This window comes from Cebus imitator, unplaced genomic scaffold, assembly GCF_001604975.1.
Source record: "Cebus imitator isolate Cc_AM_T3 unplaced genomic scaffold, Cebus_imitator-1.0 Scaffold76, whole genome shotgun sequence".
Classification (NCBI taxonomy): Eukaryota; Metazoa; Chordata; class Mammalia; order Primates; family Cebidae; genus Cebus; species Cebus imitator.
This window is the reverse complement of record NW_016107391.1, coordinates 9635687-9662843: the sequence shown is the minus strand read 5'-3', so window position 1 is coordinate 9662843 and position 27157 is coordinate 9635687. Positions and strand designations below refer to the sequence as shown.

General features: G+C 37.2%; 1 protein-coding gene across 1 annotated transcript in view; it reads left to right on the top strand.

Moving 5' to 3' along the window:
- RAD50 (RAD50 double strand break repair protein) overlaps positions 1 to 27157 on the top strand; it is an 89924-nt gene that overhangs the window by 57312 nt on the left and 5455 nt on the right. The window contains exons 20-22 of the mRNA XM_017532451.2: positions 5787 to 5914; positions 7866 to 8090; positions 26779 to 26864. Of these exons, the coding sequence (XP_017387940.1) occupies positions 5787 to 5914; positions 7866 to 8090; positions 26779 to 26864 (439 nt within the window). The remainder of the gene's footprint in view (positions 1 to 5786; positions 5915 to 7865; positions 8091 to 26778; positions 26865 to 27157) is intronic.

The window sequence follows — 27157 nt, the reverse complement described above, 5'->3', positions numbered from 1 at the left end:
GTGTATATATGTAAATACATATATATATATACACATATATATACATATACATATACATATATATATACACACATATGTATTTAAATTTACTTTTATGGATGGGGTCATATATATTCTGTACCTTTTTTCACATAACATAATTTGATTTTACAGATCAACTCACAGATATATCACATTCTTTTGAATGATTATAGAATAGTTCATTTTGTGTATATACCAGAACTTACTCAGGTTGATTTAATTTCCATGTCACAAACTATTTGACAGTGAGTATCTTTAGCATATATCTGTATCTTTTCTTATTCTGACATATCTTTATGTAGCATAAATTCACAAAGAGGGATTATGGTTTAATCTTGAAAGTTATCTGTAAGGAAAATGTTTATATATTAAGTCATTTTCTGGTTCATTCCAATATCATTTATTGTCTCCTAAAGAAATTTCTACAGTATAGTCAAAATCATATCAAGAAGCTATGATCACATGCTTATGCAAGCATGGTAGTTAATGCCTTTAAAAACTATACCTTTTCTCTGCTCTTACTCTTTTAAGCAAAATTTACTACTTGAATGCTTTATCAACCATTGGATTATAAGTGATTGCTAAAAATCATTTGAAAGATTAGTTACATTAGTATTCTGCTGGGTCTATTTCTATAGCACCAAGAATTTCAAATACGTGAAATATCAGTCAAAGGGAAATCAAATCTCTTCCTGTCCTAATACATGCTGAATAACTGTATAAATTTATGCTGCATATATAACAAAATAATTATCACTAGCTTTTATGTGGTTGCCTATATAAAATCATAATCTGTAAATTCGTAATAGCTCTCTTTATACATACACGAAATTGTTAAGATTTACCAATCTACGACCCCTTTTAAGGTGATGGTCTAAATTTAGTGGATCTGATGGTATTAGTTTACTTTGTAACCTTCCTTGTTCCAGAAATTATTTACTTAGTTATATACAGTAGAGCAATGTTAAATATGTTTCAAATTAATGGGAAAACAAGGCAGCGTAGAAATTAAGGGCAAGAAAATAATGAAGGCAGGAGAGAAGTATATAAAAAGTATGCATGAGGTCTCATGTGCTTGCTAAAGATTCTAGTAATCAAATGAAGACAGGAGGCCAGGCACAGTGGCTCACATTTATAATCCTAGCGCTATGGGAAGCCCAGGCAGACAGATAACCTGAGGTCAGGAGTTTGAGACCAGCCTGCCCAACATGGTAAAACCCTGCCTCTACTAAGAATACAAAAATTAGGCATGGTGACACGCACCTGTAATCCCAACTACTTAGGAGGCTGAGGCAAGAGAATCACTTGAACCTCAGAGGTGGAGGTTGCAGTGAGCTGAGATCATGCCATTGCAATCCAGCGTGGGTGACAAGAGTGATCCTCCATCTCAAAAAATAAAAATAAAAAAAATGAAGAGAGGAAGTCACAATTAGTCAACATTCACGTTGTGTCAGTGCTAAAAGAGAATCAGTTCCTTGTACTGAGACTAGAGGAAAATGCCTCTATTCATACAAAGGAAGACTTGTATAGTCTTCAACAGACTTCTTAGGGCTTACAAAAAAAATAGAGTGTATCTCAGCATCAATATCCTTTGATATGAGGTTCTATAGAAGTTGATGTGATTGAAACCTGGAATATATGTTAGAATGTTTAGAAAGCAAACGTTCTTAGCTAGGGGCACCTGTAAATCATCTGAGTTTTTTCTCTCTAGGTATAAAACTAAGAAAATTGAAAACATATGTTCCCACAACAACTTGTAGAAGAATGCTCATAGCAGCATTATTTATGATAGCCAAAATATGGACATACCCAATGGTCATCACCTGATGAGCAGATAAACAAAATGTGGTATACCCATACAATGGAATATTATTCAGCCATAAAAAGGAGGATACATGCTACAACATGAATGAACCCTTAAAACATGCTAAGCAAAAGAAGCCAGTCCCAAAAACCACATAATTTATGATTCTACTTATAATAAATGTACAGAATAGGTAAATCCAGTGACAGACAGCAGGTTAATGTTTCCAGAGGATAGAGATGAGGAAAGAATATAGTGACTGCTGATGAATATGAGGTTTCCTTTTGGGTTGATCAGATGCTCTGGAATTGGATAGTGGTGATGGTTGTGTAAACTTGTAAATAAACTAAAACCACTGAATTATACATGTTTAAATGGTGAATTTTGTGGCATGTTAATTACATCTCGATTTTTAAAAATCACTTAGGTTACTAAAAATACATATGTGGCTGGGTGCAATGGCTCATGCCTATAATCCCAGCAATTTGGGAGGCTGAGGCAGGCAGATTGCTTGAGCCTGGGAATTCCAAACTATCCTGGGCAATAAGTGAAACCCCATCTCTACAAAAAATTAGCCAGATGTGATGGTGCACACCTGTAGTCCCAGCTACTTGGGAAGCTGAGGTGGGAGGATTGCTTGAGCAATACTGCAGTGAGCCGTGATCGTGCCACTGCACTCCAGCCTGAGCAACAGAGCAAGACCCTGTCTCAGAAACAAACAAACAAGTCTGTGTCTCCAGTCCATACCAGTAAATCAGAATCCTGGGGGTTTGGGCAGAGATATGTGTGTTTTGTTGAAATTCCTTCGAGGTTCTGATGTGTTATTTTAGCTGTCAATAACTGAGCCATCACTGAATGGAGTGCATAGCTTTCAGGCAGTCTTCTAGAAGTGGTGTTATTCCCAGCTAGACTTTTGGTGGACACTGGACTGTAATCTGTTCAGCATGCCACTCTCTCACAGGTATCTAGAATGCAGCTAATTTTTGTTTCCATAGGTGACCAGCTGCATGTATTAACTATCATCTGAGTTGGATGATTGGGGTTAATATTTAAGAGCTGAGGAGCCTAATAATCATTTTGTACATACTGATTTAAGCCCTGCTAAATTTAGTCCACAGAATAAAATAATTTGGAAACATAATAAACTGCCTTTCTCATTTTTCAGATGAAGGATATATGAAGGGAACTGGAGGTGACCTGACTTGCCCAAGGTCACAGAAAGTAACAGAGGTAGAACTTGAATACTATCAAATTTCTAGTAGAATGGAAAAACAGTTGTGGTATACTATTACTGCATCTTTTTCCCTTCCTTTCTCTAATATTTTATATTTTGTAGGCTATAATTGGAATTCTCATTGCTTAAAGTATAAAGGACAAATTTGACCCAAAAGTCATGTTATTAGCAATTATTGAGCCAGGGACTATACTGATTACATACACTGATCCTTTAATCTTCACAAAAGTTTGGGTTTTTTTGTTTGTTTGTTTGTTTGTTTGCTTTTTGAGATGGAGTCTTGCTCTGTCACCCAGGCTGGAGTACAGTGGCACAATCTCAGCTCACCACAACGTTTGCCTCCTGGGCTCAAGTGATTCTCCTGCCTCAACCTACTGAGTATCTAGGGCTACAGATGAGTACCACCACGCCTGGCTGATTTTTGTATTTTTAGTAGAGATAGGATTTCACTGTGTTGGCCAGGCCGATCTTGAACTCTTGACCTCAAGTAATCTGTCTGCCTCAGCCTCCCAAAGTGCTGGATTGTAGGTGTAAACCATCGCACCTTGCCACACAATAGTTATTTATGATTGGTAGTAGTATAATCACCCATTGATAACTTTGGGCGAATAAAATTCTCTGAATCTCAGTTTCCATGTTATAAGGAAACTGAGGTTCAGGGAATTTTATTCGCCCAAAGTTATCCAATTTAAAAGCAGTAACACTGTGATTTCAGCCTAGATGTACCTGACTTCAAAGCATTATACTCTTGATGTGGTAGAAATTATAGTGTTTCAAAACTAGAGGAAGAATAATGGAAGCTGACCTAAAAGAAAGAAATGCCTAGCTTTCTGGTAACAATGCAGGTAGACAGACCAGCAACAGTTTGTGCCAAAAATCAATCTCATCTAAAAATGTGATAGCACTTTAAGGAGTCCGTTCATGCAATCGTGAAAGCAAATTCAAATGTTACACAGTATTAGATGAAAGTAACTAGTAGCACATTCCCTTGTTCCTAATAAAGAAAAACTAGCATAGTCCCCCACGAAAGAATCTTGGTAAATCACAGCAGCTACAGTGATACATTAGATTGCCTTAGCAACAAAGGACATTTATAACCATATTATTTTAGTCACTTTTAACCACCTATAATAATGCCTTTAGTAGATATGTATTCAGTTGTCTCAGTGTCTCTAGGGGATTGGTTCCAGGACCCCGCAATACAACAGATACCCAAATGTGGGATGCCCAAATCCCATATATGAAATGGCACATGTAGTATTTGCATATAACCTATCCATATCCTGTGATATACTTTAATCTGTAGATTGCTTATGATATTAATATATAAATGCTATATAGTTATATTGTATTATTTTAAATTTGTATTTTTGTATTGTACTGTTATTTTTTTTTATTATGTTTTTTCCCCCAATATTTTTGATCCATGGTTAGTTGAATCTGTAGATGTGGACCCTGTGGATAAACTGTATGTTTATATTATTTCCAGGAAAAATGAAGGTAGCCTTACTTTCTGACTGTTAAAAATGAAAAAGATAACTCTAAAAATGGTCATGCATACCTGGGCAGGATTGGATGTGAACATTAAGCATGTGAGAGAAATCCTTGACTTCCCTCTCCCATCTACCAGTCCCTGGCTTTTACTGTTGGGGCAAGATAATGCCACAGATCTGTCCATCTCTCCCACTTCCCATGACACTGAGTTTAGCTTAGCTGCAGGGGCTATTGCAGGAGGGTCCCAGCTCTCTTTTTGAGAAATCCTGACTCCAAACTTGGGATAAGTTTTCTACACACAGGATTTGTGGGCCAAACCACCATTCTTTCTGCAGGAATTTATTTGCCGTTAAATTCCAAAAAATCAACTTACAAATTGTTTTCTAATGATTGTCTCTTGACAACATAGTTCATCTTAATCACCAGGAAAATAATTTTGTTGTTGCTGCTGCTGCTAAGTGTGATTGAGTCTCATTTGAGGGACAAAACTACTCAACAAGAACAGCCAATTATTTGAAATTTCATTTCAGTGGCTAAGAAAGTATGAAGTTCATAGACACATACTACTGTGTGGCACTTCTTACTGCCTTATGTGCTTATTATTTGTCAACCTAAAGGTAGAAGTTGTATGTGGCATATGGCTAACAGGTTCTAATAGTCTTGGTACTTGTTAGGAGACAGAACGGGGAAGAAAAAGTTGAGGATGACTTCAATAGCAGTATTTGATCTCTTATGATCTTGTAGGTCAGTAGGCTTTATCACTGGTGTTCCTATGCAAAATGATCCTCTAGGGATGTAGCTATTAAAATATCTAGTTATATTTTTAATTTTACCATCTAAAATTTCTGTTTTTTATGTTTTTAAGTGAATACAATTTCCTAGCATTTTTGCTAAATATTTTAATACTTTATAAGTAAATAAGTACACAGATATATGCCCAAATCATTATGAGACCCCCCATCAAACAGTAGACCCAGTTTTTAGATTATGGTCATGAAAGAGCAGTAAAAGCTGTGCTACAAGAGGTATAACACTCGTGACTGTGGATGGGGACGGGCCATCCAGATTGCCCCATATCTAGGGATTCCTTCACACTGGCTTATTCTCCTTCTGTTGAATTTCACATGATTCTAAGTAAGACAGAAATGGCACTTCCTGTCAGCAGTTGCCTGTTATGGATCTCATGTTAGTAACTTAGTTATTTTTGTTAACTAATTTAATGTTTACCTTTAGATACAAGAAAGGTGGCTACAGGATAACCTTACTTTAAGAAAAAGAAATGAGGAACTAAAAGAAGTTGAAGAAGAAAGAAAACAACATTTGAAGGAAATGGGTCAAATGCAGGTTTTGCAAATGAAAAAGTATGTTTTTAAAATAATCTGTGGTTTAAAGAAAGGTCTTTATTATTGGAATGTGAAGGATATTAAATAACTGTTTTAAAGGAATTTTAGCCTCAGTCTAGTATCCTTTGAGAGTTACTAGAAGGTGAACAGTGTTTTGATACAATTATATTTCATGGCCTTAAGAACTGAATTACTGAAGAAGTAATACAGAATTGTTGATCACACTGTAGTGATGGGCCGTAGTTACTCAGTATTGAACATGCTTAGTAACCATATATCTGCTAGCCTCCTGCATAGAATAGTGGTACTAAGCATAGAGAATATGCGCCTATGGACCTTGCATGGGTCAGAGCTCATACTGTCTGTAATATTGTCAATGGAGTTGTTGCCACAGTGATTTGTCAACAAAGATTCATTCTAGATTTTCTCATTTGTAATTATGCATCCACCAGAGCATAAGATGAGCCTCATTCTTACTTTATCTGGTTTTATTGTTACTTATTGTAGTTGCTACCTTCCGGGTACAGCAGAAAAGATTTTATTCCTGCCTTGACTGCCTTAGAGTTGTCTTAGGAATTCTGTAAGAACCTGGTTGATGCTAAGGCACCAGACTGGTGTAAAAGGTTGTACTAGGCAAATACTTAGATTGTGAACCACCTCAGCTGGTTAAATCTAGGCCACTCATTTCTTAAACCCTTCCTTGTAGAGTTTTTATTTGTCATCTTGAATATATACAGAAATCTGAATGAATGAATGCTTAGGTTTTTCTAAAGGGTATAGTAAAGTGAAGTTTAACTTAATTTATAAAGCCTAACAAATGGTTAATCCTGTGTTATCGTTAAGTACTCTAAGTTTAGCTATTTAAAATCTCTCTTGTATCAGGGAGATCAGATTTTGTAAATAGAAGACCTTGTCATCTTTTTTGAAATGAAAGCCGTCATTTTTTATGCCTGAAGACACTGAGACCCAGAAAAATCACGGAGGAAATTATGATGAAAGCCAGGAATGTAACCTTAATATCCTAGTTCCCAAGCTTCAGTTGTTTTACATTATAATGTTAGTACTTTCCATGGCAAGTTGGAAAAGTAATGCTTTTAGAAGAAACTTTGAAGTGAAATAATTTATACTTGGCTGCTAAAGACCAAAACCAGATATTTAAAAAATTTCTTCTGTGATTGGTACATAACAATACTTTTTACATTCATTCACATTACTAAGTACAACTATTACTCAAACCTTTCTTCAACCAGGACACAAAACAAATGTCAACAAAACTTCTAATCCAGTCAACACTGTAAGATGCCCATACATTTGAGAACAGTGCCTGGTACATAAGACGATGCTTAATAAGTGATTGTTAAATAAATGAAGATTTTTAAAGCATTCATTGAAATTTGTAAAATCTAAATTATCAGAAAAGTTTGAATATTTTACTTCTTGTCATTATTATGGTTTTTATACTTGTGCAAGAGAAATTTTGTTTTCATGGAGGAATCCAAATTTTTAATAAGTATTACTGCAGAAAATTAATATATGATTTAATTCAGATAAAATTCTATTGTGCCTTTGACATATTATAAGCAAAATGATGAAGCCTGTTACTCGTAACTTCTTAGTGTTGATAATTGTGCATTCTCAGTTCACAGTCAGAAGTTTGTGAATGTGTAATATTAATCACCAGAGTGCTTTACTTAGTGTCTAAAGGCCAGGAACTTTATCGGTGATCACATGCTATGAGGGTTTGCTATTCAACACACAAAATTAGCTGTTTAGCAACCTATGTGGGGCAGAGAAAGAAGAGAGGGGTTTTATTAGTACTGAAGCCTTAAATAAAAAGCAAGGAGAGACTCTGTTATACTGATTGCCAAGGAGAATGATATTTACCTATCTAAAGATATCTATGACTTTTCCACTTGAGTTTGTCAAAAGCTAAAAAATGGTCCTCATTTGTCATTTTTCTTTTTTACAGTGAACATCAGAAGTTGGAAGAGAACATAGATAATATAAAAAGAAATCACAGTTTGGCATTAGGGCGACAGAAAGGTTATGAGGAAGAAATTATTCATTTTAAGAAAGAACTTCGAGAACCGCAATTTCGGGATGCTGAGGAAAAGTATAGAGAAATGATGATTGTTATGAGGACAACAGAACTTGTGAACAAGGATCTGGATATTTATTATAAGACTCTTGACCAGTAAGTGTTAAACTGAGGATTTTGTTCCCATTGCGGTGAATATTGACTAACATATTTTAGTAATCTTTTCCCTCATTTTTTTTTTTTTGAGACAGAATTTCAGTCTTACTGGCCAGGCTGGAGTGCAGTGGCACAACCTCAGCTCACTGCAACCTCTGCCTCCCAGATTCAAGTGATTTGCAGCCTCCTGAGTAGCTGGGATTATAGGTGTGAGCCCTCGCATCTGGCCCCTCATTTCTTCTTTCTAAATATGATATTTTATGTATACCACAGAATGGAAAAATACATGTATGTATATAAACACACTAGCTTAAGTTATGAAGTTAACATATAAAGCATATTAATATCAAGGAGTATTCATCATTCTTGGATTGGTAACCAATCCAAGAATTCTACCATTATCACTAATTGGCATCCACTTAGATGCTCCCTTCTTATCTCAACCTTCTGTCCTCCCCGCTCCGTGTAACCAGTGACCAGTGACAAAGATTTTTACTTTCTCTGCTTTTTTAAAAAAAGTTTCATATATATATGTCATATTTTGAGCTTTAAAAAGATATGATATTCTAGGATTTACTTTTTTATTTGGGTTTGCTTTTGTTTATCCATGTTATTTATAACCACAGTTCATTCATTTTCACTGATGTACAGAATCTACTATGGTAATAGACCACAGTGAATCTATTCTCCTATAGATGAACATTTGGGTTTTTTTCCAGGTCTTGTCATGTCTTCTGGATGAAAGGTATAAGGTTTTATTTGTGGGAGTGTGTTGCAGAATTTGCTTCATTTTACAAAATAATGTTATTTTCCAGAAATGGCTTTACTGATTTATACTACTAGCAGTATATAAGGGTTTTTTGGACGGACCCTTTGACATTGGATTTATAAATTTATTAATCTTTGCCAACCTTATAGGTTTAAAATGATAAATCATTATGCATACATTATTAGTCTTGTATTTTTGTTTGTTTTTGGGACAGAGTTTCTGTTTGTCACCCAGGCTGGAGTGCAGTGGCGTGATCATAGTTTGGTGTAACCTCAAACTCCTGGGCTCAAGCAGTCCTCCCACTTCGGCCTCCCAAAGTGCTGGGGTCATAGGCTTGAGGCACTGTTCCTGGCCCTGTTGGTCTTTTCTTATTAAGTGTCGTCTTTATCTCTTCTGCATTTCAGTTCCTTTTCATTCAGTTATATGTATTACAAATGTCTTTTCCAACATTATGCTTATCTTTTTTACATCGCATCTTTTGGTGACACTGGATTTGATTTTGAGTTAGTTGAATTTAGCAGCCTTTTCTGGTTAGCTCTTGGTGTGTCTTGTTAAGAAATCCTTCCCTACTCCTATATTTTAGTCTAAAAGTTTTAAATTTTACCTTTCACATGTAAGTACATTTAAGTATTCTAAGTTGAATTTTTTCTGTTATGAATAACCAGTTGTCATGGCTTAATTTATTGATACGCTATTCTCTTCTCAGTGACCTGTAGTGTCATTTCTGTCCTATTTCAGAATTCCATATATTCCTGAGTTGGTCCTGGGTTCTCTGTTCTACTTCTCTGATCACTTTGTCCATCTCTGTGCCATTTCTCACACCATCTTAATTACTATAGCTTTATAATATATTCAACATATATCAGAACTTTATCCAGTGTATGTCTGTCTTTTAACCAGTGAATTTAGTCCTTTCATATTCATTGTGATTATTCAATAGAATTGAATTTATTTCTGCCATCTTTTTTTCCTTTCCTGCCTTTTGGAGATGGATTTATTTTTCTTGACTCTTCTTTTTCCCCTTTTTTGTGTTACATGGTTGACCATATAACATGGGGATTAGGGACACTAGGCCCCCACACAGTCAGAAATCCACATGTAACTTTTGATTCTCCCAGAACTTTACTAATAACCTACTGTTGACTGGAGGCCTTACTGATAACAAAAACAGTTGATTAACATATATTTTGTATATTATATGTATTATATGCTGTATTCTTACCATAAACTAGAGAAAAGAAAAAAAATTATAAGAGAAAATATATTTCCTATTAAGTGGAAATGAATCATCATGAAGGTCTTCATCCTTGTCCTCTTCACATTGAAGAGGAGGAGGAAGAAGAGGAGGGATCAGTCTTGCTGTCTCGGATGGCAGAAGTGGAAGAAAATCTGCGTAAATGTAGACCAACACAGTTCAAACCTGTGTTTAAGGATCAGTTGTATTCTACTTTAGTTATTTGAGTGTTTACCTTTTAATTTTTAACATACTTATTTGACTTATATGCATTAATTTTCAAAGTGGTCCTGGAACACCATTATCAGTATCACCTGGAACATGTTAGAAATGCAAATTCTCAGCCTGTACCCCAGACCTGGATCAAAAATTTGGGAGGTATGGCCCAGCAATCTATTTTTGACAAGCGTTTTGGGTGATTCTGATGCATATTAAAGTTTAAAAACCATAGCTTTAATGTGAATTGTTTTACCTTCTCCCTGAATACTAATTATCTTCTCCTATCTGCATTATTTTTGTTGTCTAATATTTTAGTTTTACCCTGTTTTTAAATTATAACAAATGAGTAATAATTATTGTGGTGGTTTCATAAGCCCACATGTTTAGCAATTTCTTTGTTCATTCTTGCTTTTTAAATCCCACGCCTCTCTTCTTTAGGTTCAGTTTTCTTTTTTTTTTTTTTTTTTTNAGTATATCCTTTATTAGTTTTTTTCAGTGAATAACTATTAGGGGTAAACTCTTTATCAGTCTTTGAGAAGTTTTTGCCCTTAATTCGATAGTTTAGCGGAGCATAGAGTTCTAGTTGACAGTTTTGTTCTCTTGGCACTTTGAAAATATTCCATTTTTTGTTTGTCTCTATGGTTACAGTTGAGAAATCATTTGAATTATTCCTTTAAAAGTAATCTGCCTTTTTCCTCTGGTTCTCTGAGGATTTTCTATTTGTCTCCAGTGTTCTGTATTTTTATAATAGTGTGTCTAGACTCAGTTTTAGTTCTTTTGTTCATGAATTGGCTTTTTGATCTGAGGATTGATATATCTCATCAATTTTAGGGATTTTTCATGCGTTATCTCTTCAAATATTATTCTTTCTCCATTTCTCACTGTTTTCCCCTTCTTCACTTTTTTATTAGCCATAACCTCCTCTTCCCTCTCCATTGCTTAGTCCCTTCTGCATATACTGGACTCTGGGTATATACCTTGCAATTCATAAATTATTTAGCTGCTACTTATACTGCCTATTGGGTTGTTGTCATTGTTTTTTTTTCCCCTTCATTTTTTTCTATAAGTTCTATTTTGTTCTTGAAACTTACATTGTTTTTTATAATTTTTTAAAACAGAGTCTGGCTCAGTTGCCCAGGCTGGAGTGCAATGGCATGATCTCAGCTCACTGCAGCCTCCACCTCCTGGGTTCAAGCAGCTCTCATTCCTCAGCCTCCCAAGTAGCCGTAATTACAGGTACATGTCACCACCTGACTAATTTTTGTATTTTTAACACAGATGAGGTTTCATCATGTTGCCCAGGCTGGTCTTGAACTCCTGGCTTCAAGCAATCCTCCCACCTAGGCCTCCCAAAGTGCTAGGATTACAGATGGGAGCCACCTCGACAGGCCTGTGATGTATGTTCTTCCTTAGTGTTTTGATTCCTTCTTGAATGTGTCTTTACTCATTTTAACTATACATATTTTATATTCTCTTTCAGATTATTATTTTTTAATTTCACATTTGAGGAGTCTGCTTCTGCTGTTTTGCATGCTGATTCTATCCCCTAGTGAAGTTTCTTTGTGTGTTTTATTAACATTTAATTGTGTGCTTATCTTTAGCAGCATTATGTTTTTCTATGAGACTCCCTTGTGACCTTTTCTTGTGGATGTCCATCCACAGAGAAATTTTAGTTTTATATTAACTAGAAGCTCTAGAGAAAACATTGGCCTGCATGTAGGGTTTTCGTTAATTTCTCAAGTGGTAGGTTCCTGGACTATACTCACTGGTAGCATAACTTTGAACCCCAAACCTATATAAAGCATTTACCCAAGACTTGGAATTTTCAGCTTACTAATTTTCCACTCTTTCATTGAGGATTGACGTTATAGCTCTTAAAGAGTCCCATTTGTTGTGTTGGGAGTCACTTCTAATCCTCTTCCTCACTTAAGTCCTATCCTTCATCCTCTGTCCTGGGTAATAAGAACCAATCCCTAGGATATAAAAAAAATAACCCCAAGTTCATGGCTGGGCACAGTGGCTCACATCTGTAATTGCAGCACTTTGGGAGGTCGAGGTGGGCAGATCACTTGAAGTTAGGAGTTCGAGACCAGCCTGACTAGCATGGCGAAACCCCGTCTCTATTAAAAAATACAAAAATTAGCTTGGGTGTGTTGGTGCATGCCTGTAATCCCAGCTCTCGGGAGGCTGAGGCAGGAGAATCGCTTGAACCCAGGAAGCAGTGATTGCAGTGAGCCAAGATTGCAGCACTGCACTCCAGCCTGGGCAATAGAACGAGACCCTGTCTCAAAAATAACAATAACAGAAATAGTAATAATAATTACCCTAAGTTTAGTTTGTCTGTCAGGTTACATACTAACTGTTCTGGTTTTCAGTTCTATCTTTGTTTCTGTTATGTAGGGATTTCCCTTTCTTTTTTGTGAGCTCAACTATGAATTTAAAATAATTTTTGTTATCAATATACTTAGCAGTTCTGTTTATTTGTGGCAGGAGAATTATCAGTTACTTTAGATTTTGGTGGTGTTGGTTTTTTCTGGAATAGCAAATATTTTCCTTAGCACTAAGAGAGTTACACAGAGAGGTTCTCTTCTCTTCTGAGACTCTGGTCAGATAAATCATAGTCAACAGACCAACCTAAACAGTGGCATTCAGACCACAGGGCTCAGGAAGACAGGAGAACTCTGGTTTCAATGTGAGGACTTTTTTAGTTAGTGATGATAACAAAGGTGGCCCCAGAATTGCCTTGGTGTATTTTTGGCATATACAAGTTTTAGGAAGTATGTAATCATATAAGTCAAATTAGATTCATTTGCTGTGAAATAGTGGGAGTGAGCCAATTATTTTAACTTTTTAAAAAATATATATACTAAGATTTTTGTTAGATTAAGTTTAACTTTTAAAACAGTTTTTTGAGAATATTTCATGGATATATCTTTTGTCTCATTTCATTGTAAGTGGGTAGGTTAATGTTACAACGCTCCCTGGGTCTAAAAAGGCTCATAGAATTGTGTGCCTGCACGAAATGAGAACTTTTGTTTTTTAACCTCTTTGAATGCAGCCAACAGTTTAAAGTGATTAGTCTTGGAATTTAAGGTTTTGAAACAGGAACATAAGCAAAACTTAAGGAATTCTTCCCAGTAGACTATACATATATATATTTGTTTTTTGTTTTTAATTTTTTTTGCCTTTAATAATTCTTTTTAGTCTTCTCAGCTACTGAATTTATGCCTTTAGGGGACTTTTTAGGTTTTTTTTTTAGTTCTTTAGCAACAGACGCTATGTATCCAATAGACTTATCAAACATTCATTGAACATTAAGGAATAGGGGATCCAGAACCTTCTGGCAAGGACAGGTTTATTTGAAGAGACACAAATCAAAAAAGATTTTTTGTCAATAAAAACACATTTGGCCAGGCACGGTGGCTCATACCTGTAATTCTAGCACTTTGGGAGTCCAAAGTGGGTGGATTGCTTAAGTCCAGGAGTTTGAGACCCACCTGGGCAACGTGGCGAACCCCATCTCTACAAAAAAATAGAAAAGTTGTCTGAGCATGGTAGCACATACCTGTAATCCCAGCTACTCAGAAGGCTATGGCGGGTTGCAGTGAGCCAAGATCGTGCCACTGCACTCCAGCAGGGGTTACAAAAAGAGACCCTGTCTCAAAAAACAAACAAGCAAACAAACAAAAACTTCTATTTAGAATAAGATAAGTTGGTTGTGATGAAAATGGGTATTATAAAGCAAGACATTGGACTTTGTATAAAAATTCAACATGATAAGTTTTACCATTTTTAAAAGGCCTCAGAAGTCCATAATACATGGTTAAAAGTGCTGTCTCTGAACATTACACATGTCCAGATTTTGAACCCTTTTAAAAAAATTTTTTTTAAAATTTTTATAGTAGGTATATTTATGTGGTCCATGAGATATTTGATGCAGGCATACAGTGCATAATAATCACATCAGAGGCCAGGTGTGGTGGCTCACCTGTAATCCTAGCACCTTGGGAAGCCAAGCTGGGCAGAAGGCCTCAGTTCAGGAGTTCGAGACCAGCCTGGGCAACATGGTGAAACTCCATCTCTACTAAAATACAAAAGAAATTAACTGGGTGTGGCAGTGCGCACCTGTAGTCCCAGCTACTTGGGAGGCTGAGGCAGGAGTATTGCTTGAACCCAGGAGGCGGAGGTTGCAGTGACCCGAAATGGCATCACTGCACTCCAGGCTGGGCAACAGAGACTCCATCTCTATAAAAAAAATAAAAACAAGGCCAGCGTGGTGGCTCACGCCTGTAATTCCAGCACTTTTGAGAGGCTGAGGTGGAGAGATCACAAGGTCAGGAGCGCAAGACCAGCCTTGCCAGCATAGTGAAACCCCGTCTCTACCAAAAATACAAAAAATTAGCCGGGTGTGGTGGCAGGCGCCTGTAATCCTAGCTACTCGGGAGGTTGAGGCAGGAGAATCACTTGAACCTGGGAGGCAGAGGTTGCAGTGAGTGGAGATTGTGCCACTGCACTCCAGCCTGGGCGACAGTGCGAGCTCATCTCAAAAAAAATAAAAATAAAAAATAATCATATCACGGTAAATGGGGTATCTATCACCTCAAGCATTTATCGCTGCTTTATGCTAAATACATTCCAATTATACTATTTTAGTTATTTCTAAATGTACAACAAATTGTTACTGACTGTAGTCACCCTGTTGTGGTATCAAATACTAGATCTTATTCTGACTATATCTTTGTACCCATTACATCTCCACTGCCGTTCCCAGCCTCTGGTAACTGTCCTCTCCACTGTCTTCATGAGTTCAATTGTTTTAATTTTTCACTTCCACAAATGAATGAGAACATGCAAAGTTTGTCTTTCTGTACCTGGCTTATTTCACTTTACATAATGTCCTTCAGTTCTATCCATGTTATTGCAAATGACAGGCTCTCATTTTATTTTATGGCTGAATAGTACTCCATTGTGTATATGAATCACTGTTTGGTTTTTTTTTCTTTGTCCCTCCCCGTCCCGCCCCCGCCTGCCACTGAGACAGAGTCTCTGTTGCCAAGGCTGGAGGTCAGTGGTATGATTTCAGCTCACTGCAACTTCCGCCTCCTGGGTTCATGCAATTCTTCTGTCTCAGCCTCCCGAGTAGCTGGGTTTACAGGTGCCTGCCACCACACCTGGCAAATTTTTGTATTTTTAGTAGAGACGGGTTTTGCCATGTAGGCCATGTTGGTCTTGAGCTCCAGACTTCAAATGATCCTCCCTCCTCAGCCTCCCAAAGTGCTGGGATTACAGGCGTGAGCCACTGCCCACACCTGGCCAGAACCACATTTTGTTTATCTAATTTGTTGATAGACTTTCATATTGCTTCCAAATCTTGGGTATTATTTATAGTGCTGCAATAAACATGGGAGTGCAGGTATCTCTTCAACCTAATGATTTCATTTCCTTTGCATAAATATCCAGTAAGTGAGACTGTGGAATCATACGGTAATTCTGTCTTTCGTTTTTTTAGGAACCTCCACACTGTTCTCCATAGTGATGATTTTGAGTCCTGACTGATGATATTTAGCAAATTATTTAGACACTGAGTTTTTGTTTCCTCATCTTTAAAGTGGAATTTAAAAAAATCTATACTATTACTCAGTATAGAGTCAGAAAAGCTCAGAGGCGATTTAGTCCAGCTTTCTTTGTCATGTTCTATTCTTTAACATAAGTTGTTAAGTTCTCTATTCTTTAATAGCAGTAAAGAACTAAATTTGTTAAGAAAATGTAGGTTTCTGTTATTCCAATTTAAACATTCTTTGAGGTTGACGGCTGTGCACAGAAGACACTAATATCAACTGAATACTTCATGATAGCCGTAACCAATTTAATTATTTTATCTAACCCTGTTTTAAAGGACAGGTATCAGAGAGATTAAGCAGCCTACCCAAGATTACCTAGGTAAATGGTAGAGATAAAATTAGATCTCAGAACCACTGTGACATGCGGCTACCATAGTGGCCCCCTGGCTTTTTTTTTTTTTTTTTTTTTTTTTTTTTGAGACGGGGTCTCACTGGTTTTTTTAGGCTGGGGTACAGTGGTGTGATCTCCGCTCACTGTAACATCTGCTTCCCAGGTTCAAGCGATTCTCGTGCCTCAGCCAACTGAATAGCTGGGATTACAGGCGTGTGCTACCACACCTGGCTAATTTCTGTATTTTTAGTAGAGACGAGGTTTTTGCCACGATGGCCAGGCTGGTTCTGAACTCCTGGCTTCAAGTGATCTGCCCTCCTCAGCCTCCCAAAGTGCTGGGATTATGGATGTGACCTTTTTTTTAACCATTAAAAAACTAGTATTAATATAAAAGCATTTTAACTGTTACTTACACGTCCTGGTTTGGAACCATAAGTTATTTCTATATATTTTATAACTCTTCAGTGAGATATGTGTACATAAAGTACAGTTATATATTAGGATTTTGTTCAATAAAAATTTGAGTACATATATGCATGATACTGTTCTAGATACGTGTACAAGGATGAAGAAACAAAATTTAAAAATAATAAAATGGCAAGTAGTAATAGGTATTACAGTGAAAATGAACAATGTGAGAGTAATGGAGGGGCCTTTAAGCTGGGACCTGATGAGAAGGGAGCAAGATATGCAAAAAATGGAGGTGCAGGCATTCTGGGTAGAGAGAGTAGTTAATGCATCAGCCAAGACCAGTACAAACAGAAAGTGTCCAAGGATCAGGAAGAAGGCAAGCATGGCTGGAATATAGTCAGAGATAGACAAATCCCAGAGTATGTCATGCCTTGCAACTGTGTTAAAGTTTTATTTCATTCTGACTGCATTGGGAAGTCACTGCTGGGTTTGAAGCAGGGAAGTAATATAATCTGATTTCTAGTTGGAAGAAATTGCACTGGCTGCTGTGTGTGGAGAATGGATTGTAAAAGGCAAGGAAAAAAGCAAAGAGACCAGTGAGGATACTTGTAACCAGGAGATAATGGTGGGCTGGATCAGATGGTAGCAGTGAAAATAGAGGGAAGTGACAGACTTGGGATTTGTTCTGGAGAGAGAGTTGACAGGCCTTACTTCTGAATTGAGTGTAAGGGAAGAAAAGTAAAGAAAAGAACAAAAGTTACTCCTAATATTTTTACTTGAACAACAGGATATTGGGGGAACAAGTTGCCATTCCTTGAAATGGATATGACTGGGGAGAGAAAATCTGTAGTTCTGTTTTGTACACTTTAAGCTTGAAGTGCCTGTAGACATCTAAGTAGAGATGTCCATCAGGCAGTTGGATATATACTCTCAAGTCTAGTTCAAGGGAAAGGTGTATATTGGGGAGTCGTCAGCATATCCTTGGCATTTAACCTGTGGGATGAGGTCATATGTGGAATGAGCATAGAGAAAAAAGGGAAAGGTCCCAGCACTCCTTATGTTTCCAAATTCAGTAAATAAGCAGCTGATGAGGTGGGAAGAAATTTTAAAAGATGTGGCATCTTGAAAACAGAGTGAAGAAAATATATCAAGAATCTAATGCTATTTGGGGTCAAATAAGGACTAAGAAGTGGCCCTTGAATTTGACAAAATGGAAGTTGTTAATGACTGAGGAGCAGTCAGAGGCGCAGTCGGAAATGAAGCCTGGTGGAGTTGGGTGGGGAGAGAAGGGGAGGTAAGAAATGGAGACAGCGAATGTAGATAATTTTTATAACAACCTCTCCTGTGATGGGGAGCAAGAAAAATGGGGCAATAGTTAGAGTGGACTGAGGGACCAAGTTAGATAAGCAGGTTGGTTTTGTTTTAAATTTTACTTGTAAGTAATCTGCTGCAAGGTCCGCTCTTCTCTTACTTACAAGCCCATTGACCTGCAGACCTGGGCTTTCACATTAACTGAATGGAAAATCATACATAGGAGCTCTCCTGCATACCCTGAGAACCAGTGACAGCAGGAATAAGAATTCCCTTCACTTCCAAGATTAAGCTAAAGGAGAAAAAATAAAGAAGAATTCAACAGTCCCCGCTCTGCCCCTTTCTTGTCTGGCTCTGGGAAAACAGGAGTATCGTACCCTGTCCCTCCTGCAAACTGCTGACAGTCCAGTGGGGGAGACCTTGGTAGGTGCTCAATAGTCTGTTTTTGATGTGGGCCTTGGATAAGAATAAGGGCTTCTTGGCAGAGAAAGGGCCCCCAATCACAGAGGCATCATGCTGAGCAGAGTGAGGACCTGTGAGGGAGCTTGGTGGAGCCAGGCAGGGCTGGAGATGTACAGGAATGCTTTCTAGCAATTTAGGCTTGCTTAAGAAACAAAGCCAGGCTGTTTACTGAGTTTTGTTACCTGGTAATCAGATGGCTTCTTCTATTTAAATAAAAAGAAAAGAAGTGATACAGATTTCCCCAAAATTGAGTCTTTGTGCACTTATACTTGCAAACAGTAGCCTTCTCAAGGTTTATACTGTGAGCTTAAATTTGCCTTCTCACCCAGAAGAAAGTAAGGTCCAAAATTTCCCTCATTCTTTCACCTCTTAGAATAAAGCGTGCAGTCAGTGTAATTGTTGCGTTCAGCTGTCTATTTAAGGTAACACAGGAAATTAGCAGTGCATTTTCAAGAAAAGCTGATTACCATCATCTGTTATTAGTAATCATCTAAAAACATCACTAAGTATAGACATTGGCAATGGTCAGAGACACATAGATGAAAAGGGGGAAATTATCCATCATTTGAAATGTATTACTCCATACTAATAGAATATACCAATTTAAATTAAATGATTTTAGAATATATCACTCAAGTTATGGTGTTCTACCCTATGCCCAAAATGTTCTACTCTCATCTTTCCCCAGATGTGGAAGGTTGCTTATTAGGTTATACTTCCTTTGAGACTGATTGTAAACACACAATCTTTACAGTTTTGCATCCAAGGCAGCCAGCTTTCTGTGAGGCTGTTCAGAGCCTGGGTCCCTACATTCAAGGGGAACTTCAGATGAGGGCTTTATTCAGGTCTCACCTTATAGTCACCATCTCCATCATGACCATGGATGCAGTAAGGTTTCACAGTAGCTCCTGCAGCATCAAGAGGGTAGATTACAAAACCCAAAGATAGCCAGTGGTGCTTCACACCTAAACAGATGTCTGTCTTGCCATAGTGGTTGAACCATAGGCTGAATTGTAAAAGCTATGTTTGGGAGTCTAACTAAAGAAAATTAATAGGCTTAAGGATTTTAGGAAATTTAATAGTTTAAAGGGTCTTATCTAGAAAAAAAGCTCACTTTTAAAGTAACTTAAGTTTGGCAAATTAGGGATTTTGAGTTTTGCTACATAATAAAAGTCACTGTTGGTTTGGAACATGATACTCAGTGGAACATACCATTTCTTATGCAAGAGGAGATCCACTCACCCAAATGTAGGAAGACAAGAAGTTCCTATGGTAGTTAAGTACCTAGGTTGGGAAGAGTATCCAATGCAATAAAAGATAACAATGGTCATGGCAAAATTTTCAGCAACCAATATATGTCTCAAAGTTTGGTACAATTTTAAATACAAGGATGAGGATAATATACGGTTGAAAAATGTCTTTGTAAGTATTATATAATCTTCACTGCTTTTTTCCAACTTGTTTAAGACTTTTTATCATGCGTCTGAACTAATATTTTTAATTAGGAAAAAAGCACATGTGTATTTGGCCCTTCCAATTAATGTTTTATTCAATGATAGCTTGAGACTATAGGGAAATCCAGTTCAAGTTCACCTTTTTATATACACTTCTGATTTTGAGCATCAGTTCAGATTTTCCACAGTGATAGCTAAGCTTCCTCAGTGGCTTGGGTCTCAGACATGGTTTAAATAGGGAAAGAAGCAAGAGCTAGACGGGTCCTCTCCCAGAAAGTGAGCTGTTGGCCTATGGGGTGACCAAGGGAAGGAATCCAGTCATGGGTTCTTAGCTTCTGTTTCTGGTTGGGCCAGTAAAGCCTCTTCCTCATCCCTGTTTTCTCCTTATCACTAGAGACAGAAACTAAAAACCATGGCTTCAGTCTGCTAAAAGCCTAAAACAAAACAGGACAACAATAAGGCAGGCTGGACAAGGTTGTTAAGACTTCCATGGATTACCAGAAATATAAATGCCACTAAAGCCATCATTTGTCCTCATAAGATGTCATCAATTGTTACCGAAATTTTTAATGAAATCTTTCAGACTCTTAATGAGTATTTAACTATCAGACTAAAGTAATTTATACATCATTATTTTCTTAGATCTTAGAGCTTCTTACTTTCTTTCTCTTTTTTTTTTTTGAGACAGAGTCTTGCTCTGTCACCCAGGCTGGAGTGCAGTGGTGCAATCTCGGCTCCACCTCCTGCTTCAAGTGATCCTCCTGCCTCAGCCTCCCAACTCCCAATTACAGGTGCCCACCACCACACCGGCTAATGTTTGTATTTTTAGTAGAGATGGAGTTTTTACCATATTGGCCAGGGTGGTCTCAAACTCCTGACCTCAAGTGATTTACCTACCTCGGCCTCCCAAAGTGCTGGGATTATAGGCGTGAGCCACCTTGTCCAGCCTCTCACTTTCTTTTGAGAACCAGTTTTCACAAAGAAATCATACTACTTCACATAAATTAGTATATGCATTTAACTGAGAGATGTGCATATTCCAGGTAGGTAGTGGAGCTGATACGCTAGCCAGATGACTACTTAACCATAACAGTTTGCAGCCCATGAAATTCAAATCTTTGCCTCAGCAGACAGTCATGGACTTTCAAGATCATTCTTTAGTTTATTTGATGTTAAATGCCTGTAAAGTCCAAGTGATAAAAGTGTGTTAATCGGGCCACTATATGTCACTCAGTAGCTCCTATAGGATTCTTTTACAGGATCTCACTTTGTCACCCAGGCTGGAGTGCAGTGCTATGACCACAGCTCACTGCAGCCTCGACTTCCTGGGCTCAAGCGATCCTCCTGCCTTAGCCACCGTGCCCATCCGAGAACTGCTTGCTTTCCATGGCTTCACCCTAAGTAACTCTCACATATTACCATGGTAGCTTTCCACCTCTTCCCTCTTACCTTCCTTCCCACCCCCACCTCCACCTCCACCCATTATACTTCCAGCTTAATTTTCCTAAAGCTGGTGGTCCCTATTCCCCTCTAATTTTAGGAAAGACTTCCATACCTGGGCTTTCCCATTTCAATTCTTGATACCAATTGTGTTCTAACCAAACAATTTTGTTCCCTAAAGATGTCCCATATTTTCCTGTGCTATTTCTCCTCCTTGGAATGTTACCTTGATGAAGCCCTTCCCAAACATATGTGACTTTTTTCCCCACCTTTGTATTCCGTAATATTTTGTACCACTTATACAACTAAAGCCATTGAGCATTGTATTACAGATATTTGGGCTTTCCCCATACTCCATAACTCAAATCACAGAACACACTTCAAGGTAGACTTAGGTTCATTTCCATGACAATGTCTAAGTTTCATTCAGCCCTTAAGAATTATTACATTTGTGATGTATTTTCATTTCTTTCACAATGGCTCTGCACGTAGTACACCCAAATACATCTTTTTTGTTTCTATGCAAGCATTTTCACAAAGTAGGTATTTTTCTGAGCTTTTTTTTTCCATTTAACATGTGATAATCTTTCATGTTCATATATTCAAGTACCTTTTATTTTTAATGGCTGCATATTCTGTAAAATGCATGATACCTACTTTAGCCACTATTGAACATAGTAGAAAGCTTTTAAATATGTGCTACTACAGATAATGCTGCAGGGTGTGTCTTTGCACACTAGAGCAGATATATCAAAAAGATAGTTTCCTAGAAATGGAGTTACTGGCTCAGAGGTTATGTATACTTTTTACTTAGTACCAAATTACCTTCTAAAAAACACTTAAAAAATTTCCACCAGTAGTATATCAAAATGCCCATTTCCATGTCTGGATTTTGTTACTGACCATTTTATGGGTTGCACAAAAAAGCGCTTGCACTTTAATTTACATTTCCCTGTCTACTAGTGAAGTTAAATGTCTACTCATATGTTGGCTACTTGTATTTCTTTAAAAATTACCTATTCGTATCTCTTTGCCCGTTTTTCTCCTAGGTTGTCTTTTTCTTGATTTGTCACATTTTAATAGATTCTGGATGTTAATTCTTTTCATATACATTTCAAGTACCTATTTCCAGTTGTTTGTTGTTGTTGTTGTTTTGAGACAGAGTCTAGCTCTGTCGTCCCGGTTGGAGTGCAGTGGCATAATCCCTGTCTCCTGGGTTCAAGCGATTCTTCTGCCTCAGCCTACTCAGGCATGCATCACCACACCTGGCTAATTTTGTATTTTTAGTAGAGACAGCATTTCACCATGTTGGTCAGGTTGGTCTCAAACTCCTGAGCTCAAGTGACCTGCCTACCTCGGCCTCCCAAAGTGTTGGGATCATAGGCATGAGGCACTGTGGCCAGCCGCATCAACGTTCTTTGTGGTATCTTTTGTAACTTTTAATTTTTACATAGTCAGATCTTTAGTCTTTTGATTTATGGCTTCTCAATTTTGTTCCTTATTTAGAAAGGGCTTTCCAGTCCTAAAAATTATCAAAATGTTTTCTTTTGATAGTTTTATTTTGCCTTAGTTTTTTTTTTTTTTTTTTTTTTTTTTTTTTTTTTTTTTTTTTTTTTTTTTTTTTTTTTTTTTTTTGCTCATTAAATTTAATCTGATTCATGTTTTAAGACAGGGTCTCACTCTGTCACCGAGGCTGGAGTGCAGGGGCTTGATCACAGCTTACTGTAGTTTCAGCTTCCTGGGCTCAGGTGATCCCCTCACCTCAGCCTCACAAGGAGCTGAAACTACAGGTACTTGCCACCATACCCGACAATTTAATTTTTTTGTAGAGATGGGGTCTCACTATGTTTCCCAGGCTGGTCTCAAACTCCATGTTCAAGCAATCCTTCCACCTCAGCTGCCCAAATACTTTGTTTAAATCCTTTCATTCATTTGTATTTTATTTTGAGGTTGGACAAAGGGTAGTAATATATATTTTTTAATTCTTTGCAATACTATTGAAACCTTTCCAGTTGATTTGAACTGTTGTAGTTATAAACTAATGTGGTATATGCCTTTGGGTTTATTCTGGATTTTCCTTTGTCCACCAACTTTTAAAATTTATTCCTGTTTCACTGAGATTCTTCTTTTTCATTATCTCTTCTATATGAACTTTAGAGTCAGTTTGTGGATTCTATTAAGCATTTTTTAAATCTTACTGGGATTTTTGTTTGGATTGCATTTATGGATTCTTTGGGGAGATTGAATGCCTTTATAATATAGAATCTACCATGTGGACTCCTGCGTGTGCATATTCTATTCAATCATTTCCTTTTCTCCTACTGTAAAGTTTTACAGCTTTTTCTTCTAGCTCCTATACCTTGTTAGACTTATACCTTGGCATTTTATGGTTTTTATTGATGATTAGGATCCTTTTTTTCTATTGTCTTTCCTATTGGCATTTGCCTCTAGATAATAAAACTTCATTTTTATATATTTATTTCTGGCCACCTCATTAGTCTTAATAATTTTTCAGTTGATTTTCTTGGATTTTCTAAGTGTACAATTCTGTCACCTGCAAAAACAATGACAGGCTTTTCTCTCTTTTTTCATTTCTTTTTAGTTAAGAGATTTGAATTGTGAAATCTCTGAATCATTAGGGGTTTCCAGGACAAGATTTGAGAGCAGCCATAATAGGAGGCATTTTTATCTTCTTCTTAGTTTTAAGAGGAACATTTCTATATATTTTCAATTAAATTTGATGCTTGCTATGGATATCTGAGGGAGTCATTTTATCCAGTTAAGAAAACGTTCTTCTATTTTTCACTTAGGATATTTAATCAAAATTCAGTGTTCTAGTACATGAAATGTGTTTTTGACATCTATTGAAATTATTTTTTCTTTTTAATCTGTTACTACAATTATCTTGATTTTTTTTTTTCCCAATTTTCCTGTTTCTTTCTTTGTATAAACACTACCTGGTCATGATATATTCTTTTTACCACCCTTACTACTAAATTTGGTTTTATTTAGAATGTTTATATTCATAAGCAAAATAGACATGTGCTTTTTTCCCCCTCCTTTTACTATGTTTCTCCTTGCTGTGCCATATGTTACATACTTGGGAGCTAGGTGTACCTTGAAGATTTGGTAACATTCTCTCATAAAACTGAGTCTGGTGGCTTTAAAAGATGGAATTTTGACGGCCTTTTCAATTTTAATTATTATATTCAAGGACTATGAATATCCTAGCCACTTTTCTCTGATCTCGAACAAGTTACTGATTTCATTGAACCTCAGTTTTGTTCATGGTAAATGGAGATAACAGTATCTAACTCCCAATATTGTCATAAGGATTAAATGAAATTGATTATTTAGCATAGTTTTGTCTCACATATGGTAAATGGTCATCATTAATAACGATTATCATCGTTATTCCCTTCTGTAGATTACTGTAGTGACCTTAGTCATCCCCATCTCTTACGCAGTACAGCTGTAAATTCCACAGTAGACAGATAGGACACAAAGATGTGCTAATGGTCCAGCCCACAGTGGTAGTCATCCACTCTATGGAACATACCCTTTGGTGGGTCTAGACCTCTCCCTCAACTAGAGCTTTTCCCCACAACTTTATCTCAGCAGACCTGGCCATGGGCCAGGATACACCACCTGTATTGTATAAGGGAGCCAAGGCAGAGACTGCATGTATGCACCTTGGCCGCCCCTGCCCTGTCTGGAGCTCATTCTTCACATTAGAATGCTTATGTTAGTTTTTGAAGATTTTTAACTTGAATGGAAAGGTAACTTTTTTTTAATGTCATTTGAAAAATCAGGATCTTAATATGTAAGCGATGGGAAGGCAGTCTATGTGATTGGTCAAACATTCCATGAGTTTTGTTTTGAGGAAATAATCAGATGTTCTGTCTCCTTTTGAAAGGAGGATAAAATGTTAGGCCGAGTTAAATGTATAAGGTAGAAAATGGAGACTTGTTGCATTCTCATCAACAAGCAGAATATGGTTTTTTCCAGTCTTCTACTACTTCACAGTCCTTCATCTGATATTTAAAATGTATTTATGTTGAGTCATTTCTTTCTCTCTTGCTGGTGAACCAGAAGATCATGAAATGATTCTACAGAGGCAGTAGCATTATGTTCAGTTTCTTTTTTTGTATGCATCAGATAAGAGGCTTGCAAATGGAAGTAAGTTGCCTCACATCCTTTGTAGGCTGATCGCAGTAATGTTTGCCTTTTTACCACTAGTGCAACATTTTTATTAGTTCATAAACCCCCTTCCAAAGAACCTAAGGGCTTTTTGGTGAAAGGTGACTGTGGTGGGAACAGTGTTAGGTTTTGACAGGCTACTTTTGTTTTTACAAACATTTCTTCTCTTTAGTAGTTTAGAAACTATTACCTTAAAAGAGAATTGAGGACAGGGACACGACTGGACTAATTAGGAAGTTAGTGCTTAGAGTTAGGATTTAGAATGTAAATATGGAAGTTAATATTTAGAATTAGGATTTCTGAATCTGTGAATAGAAAGGTAAAATAAAATTTTGAGGTCAGTTCAGCTTAAGCCTCTAAGTCGTACTCACTGAACCAAAGCTTCCAGTTGGTAAAAATCTAAGATCTGAGGAATCAAAATAAGAAGCTGGCTTTTGGTAAACCTTAATAGTGATAGAAGAGGGACAAGGTGGCAATTCCAGAGATTCTCCCCTCCCCTTTAACTCCCTCTCGTCCACTCAACAGGCCTTCCTGTGACCTGTGGGTATCAGTTGAAGCAGTCCCTCTAATAAGTTACCACAGCCTAAGAAAAGAGTCTACTAAAAAATTATGTTCCCATGGCCGGGCGCAGTGGCTCATGCCTGTAATCCCAGCACTTTGGGAGGCCAAGGCGGGCAGATCACGAGGTCAAGACATGGAGACCATCCTGGCCAGCATGGTGAAACCCCATCTCTACTAAAAAAAAATACAAAAATTAGCTGGGCATGGTGGTGTGCACCTGTAGTCCTAGCTACTCGGGAGGCTGAGGCAGGAGAATTGCTTGGACCCAGGAGGCAGAGGTTGCAGTGAGCCAAGATCGCACCACTGCACTCCAGCATAGCGACAGAGGAAGACTGTCTCAAAAAAAAAAAAAAAAAAGTACATTTCCTGAATTTTTCACAGTATTCAAGTATTTACTTAAGGGAGTATGTGTTGTATCCTAGATAGTGAATATGGAGAAGGGTAACCCTGGATCACTAGAAATAAGCCTGCTAATTTTCAGTACCAGCCAAGCAGCAAAGTTTTGGTGATATTTATTTTTTCTAGCTCTTACTATATATTCTTTTACCATTGAAAATATTGAGGAAGTTATTTATATTTTTGTTATATACATTATAAATTTTATGTATTTTAATATTACTATTACACATAATTATATATCTTTTATATAAAGTACAAATGTCTTCTTCTTCCCAGAGCAATAATGAAGTTTCACAGTATGAAAATGGAAGAAATCAATAAAATTATTCGTGATCTGTGGCGAAGTACCTATCGTGGACAAGGTGAGTACTGTGGTGTATCACAAATGCTCTTTCCAAAGACCTCTCTGCAGCTCTTCCCCTTGTGACCTCTCATCATGCCAGCATTATCCCTGGACCCCTTTCTAAGCATGTCTTTGAGATTTTCTAAGAACTCTTATCTTAGCAACATCTTGTCGCAAGAAAATGTAGTTTTCTGTTCCAGAGCGTAACAGGACTTACATATTTGGCTGCAGTAGGTATTAATTTAGCTGATGACATAATAGGTTCTTTCATAGTGTAGACAGGATAAGCCAAAATGTGATAAGAAACCATCC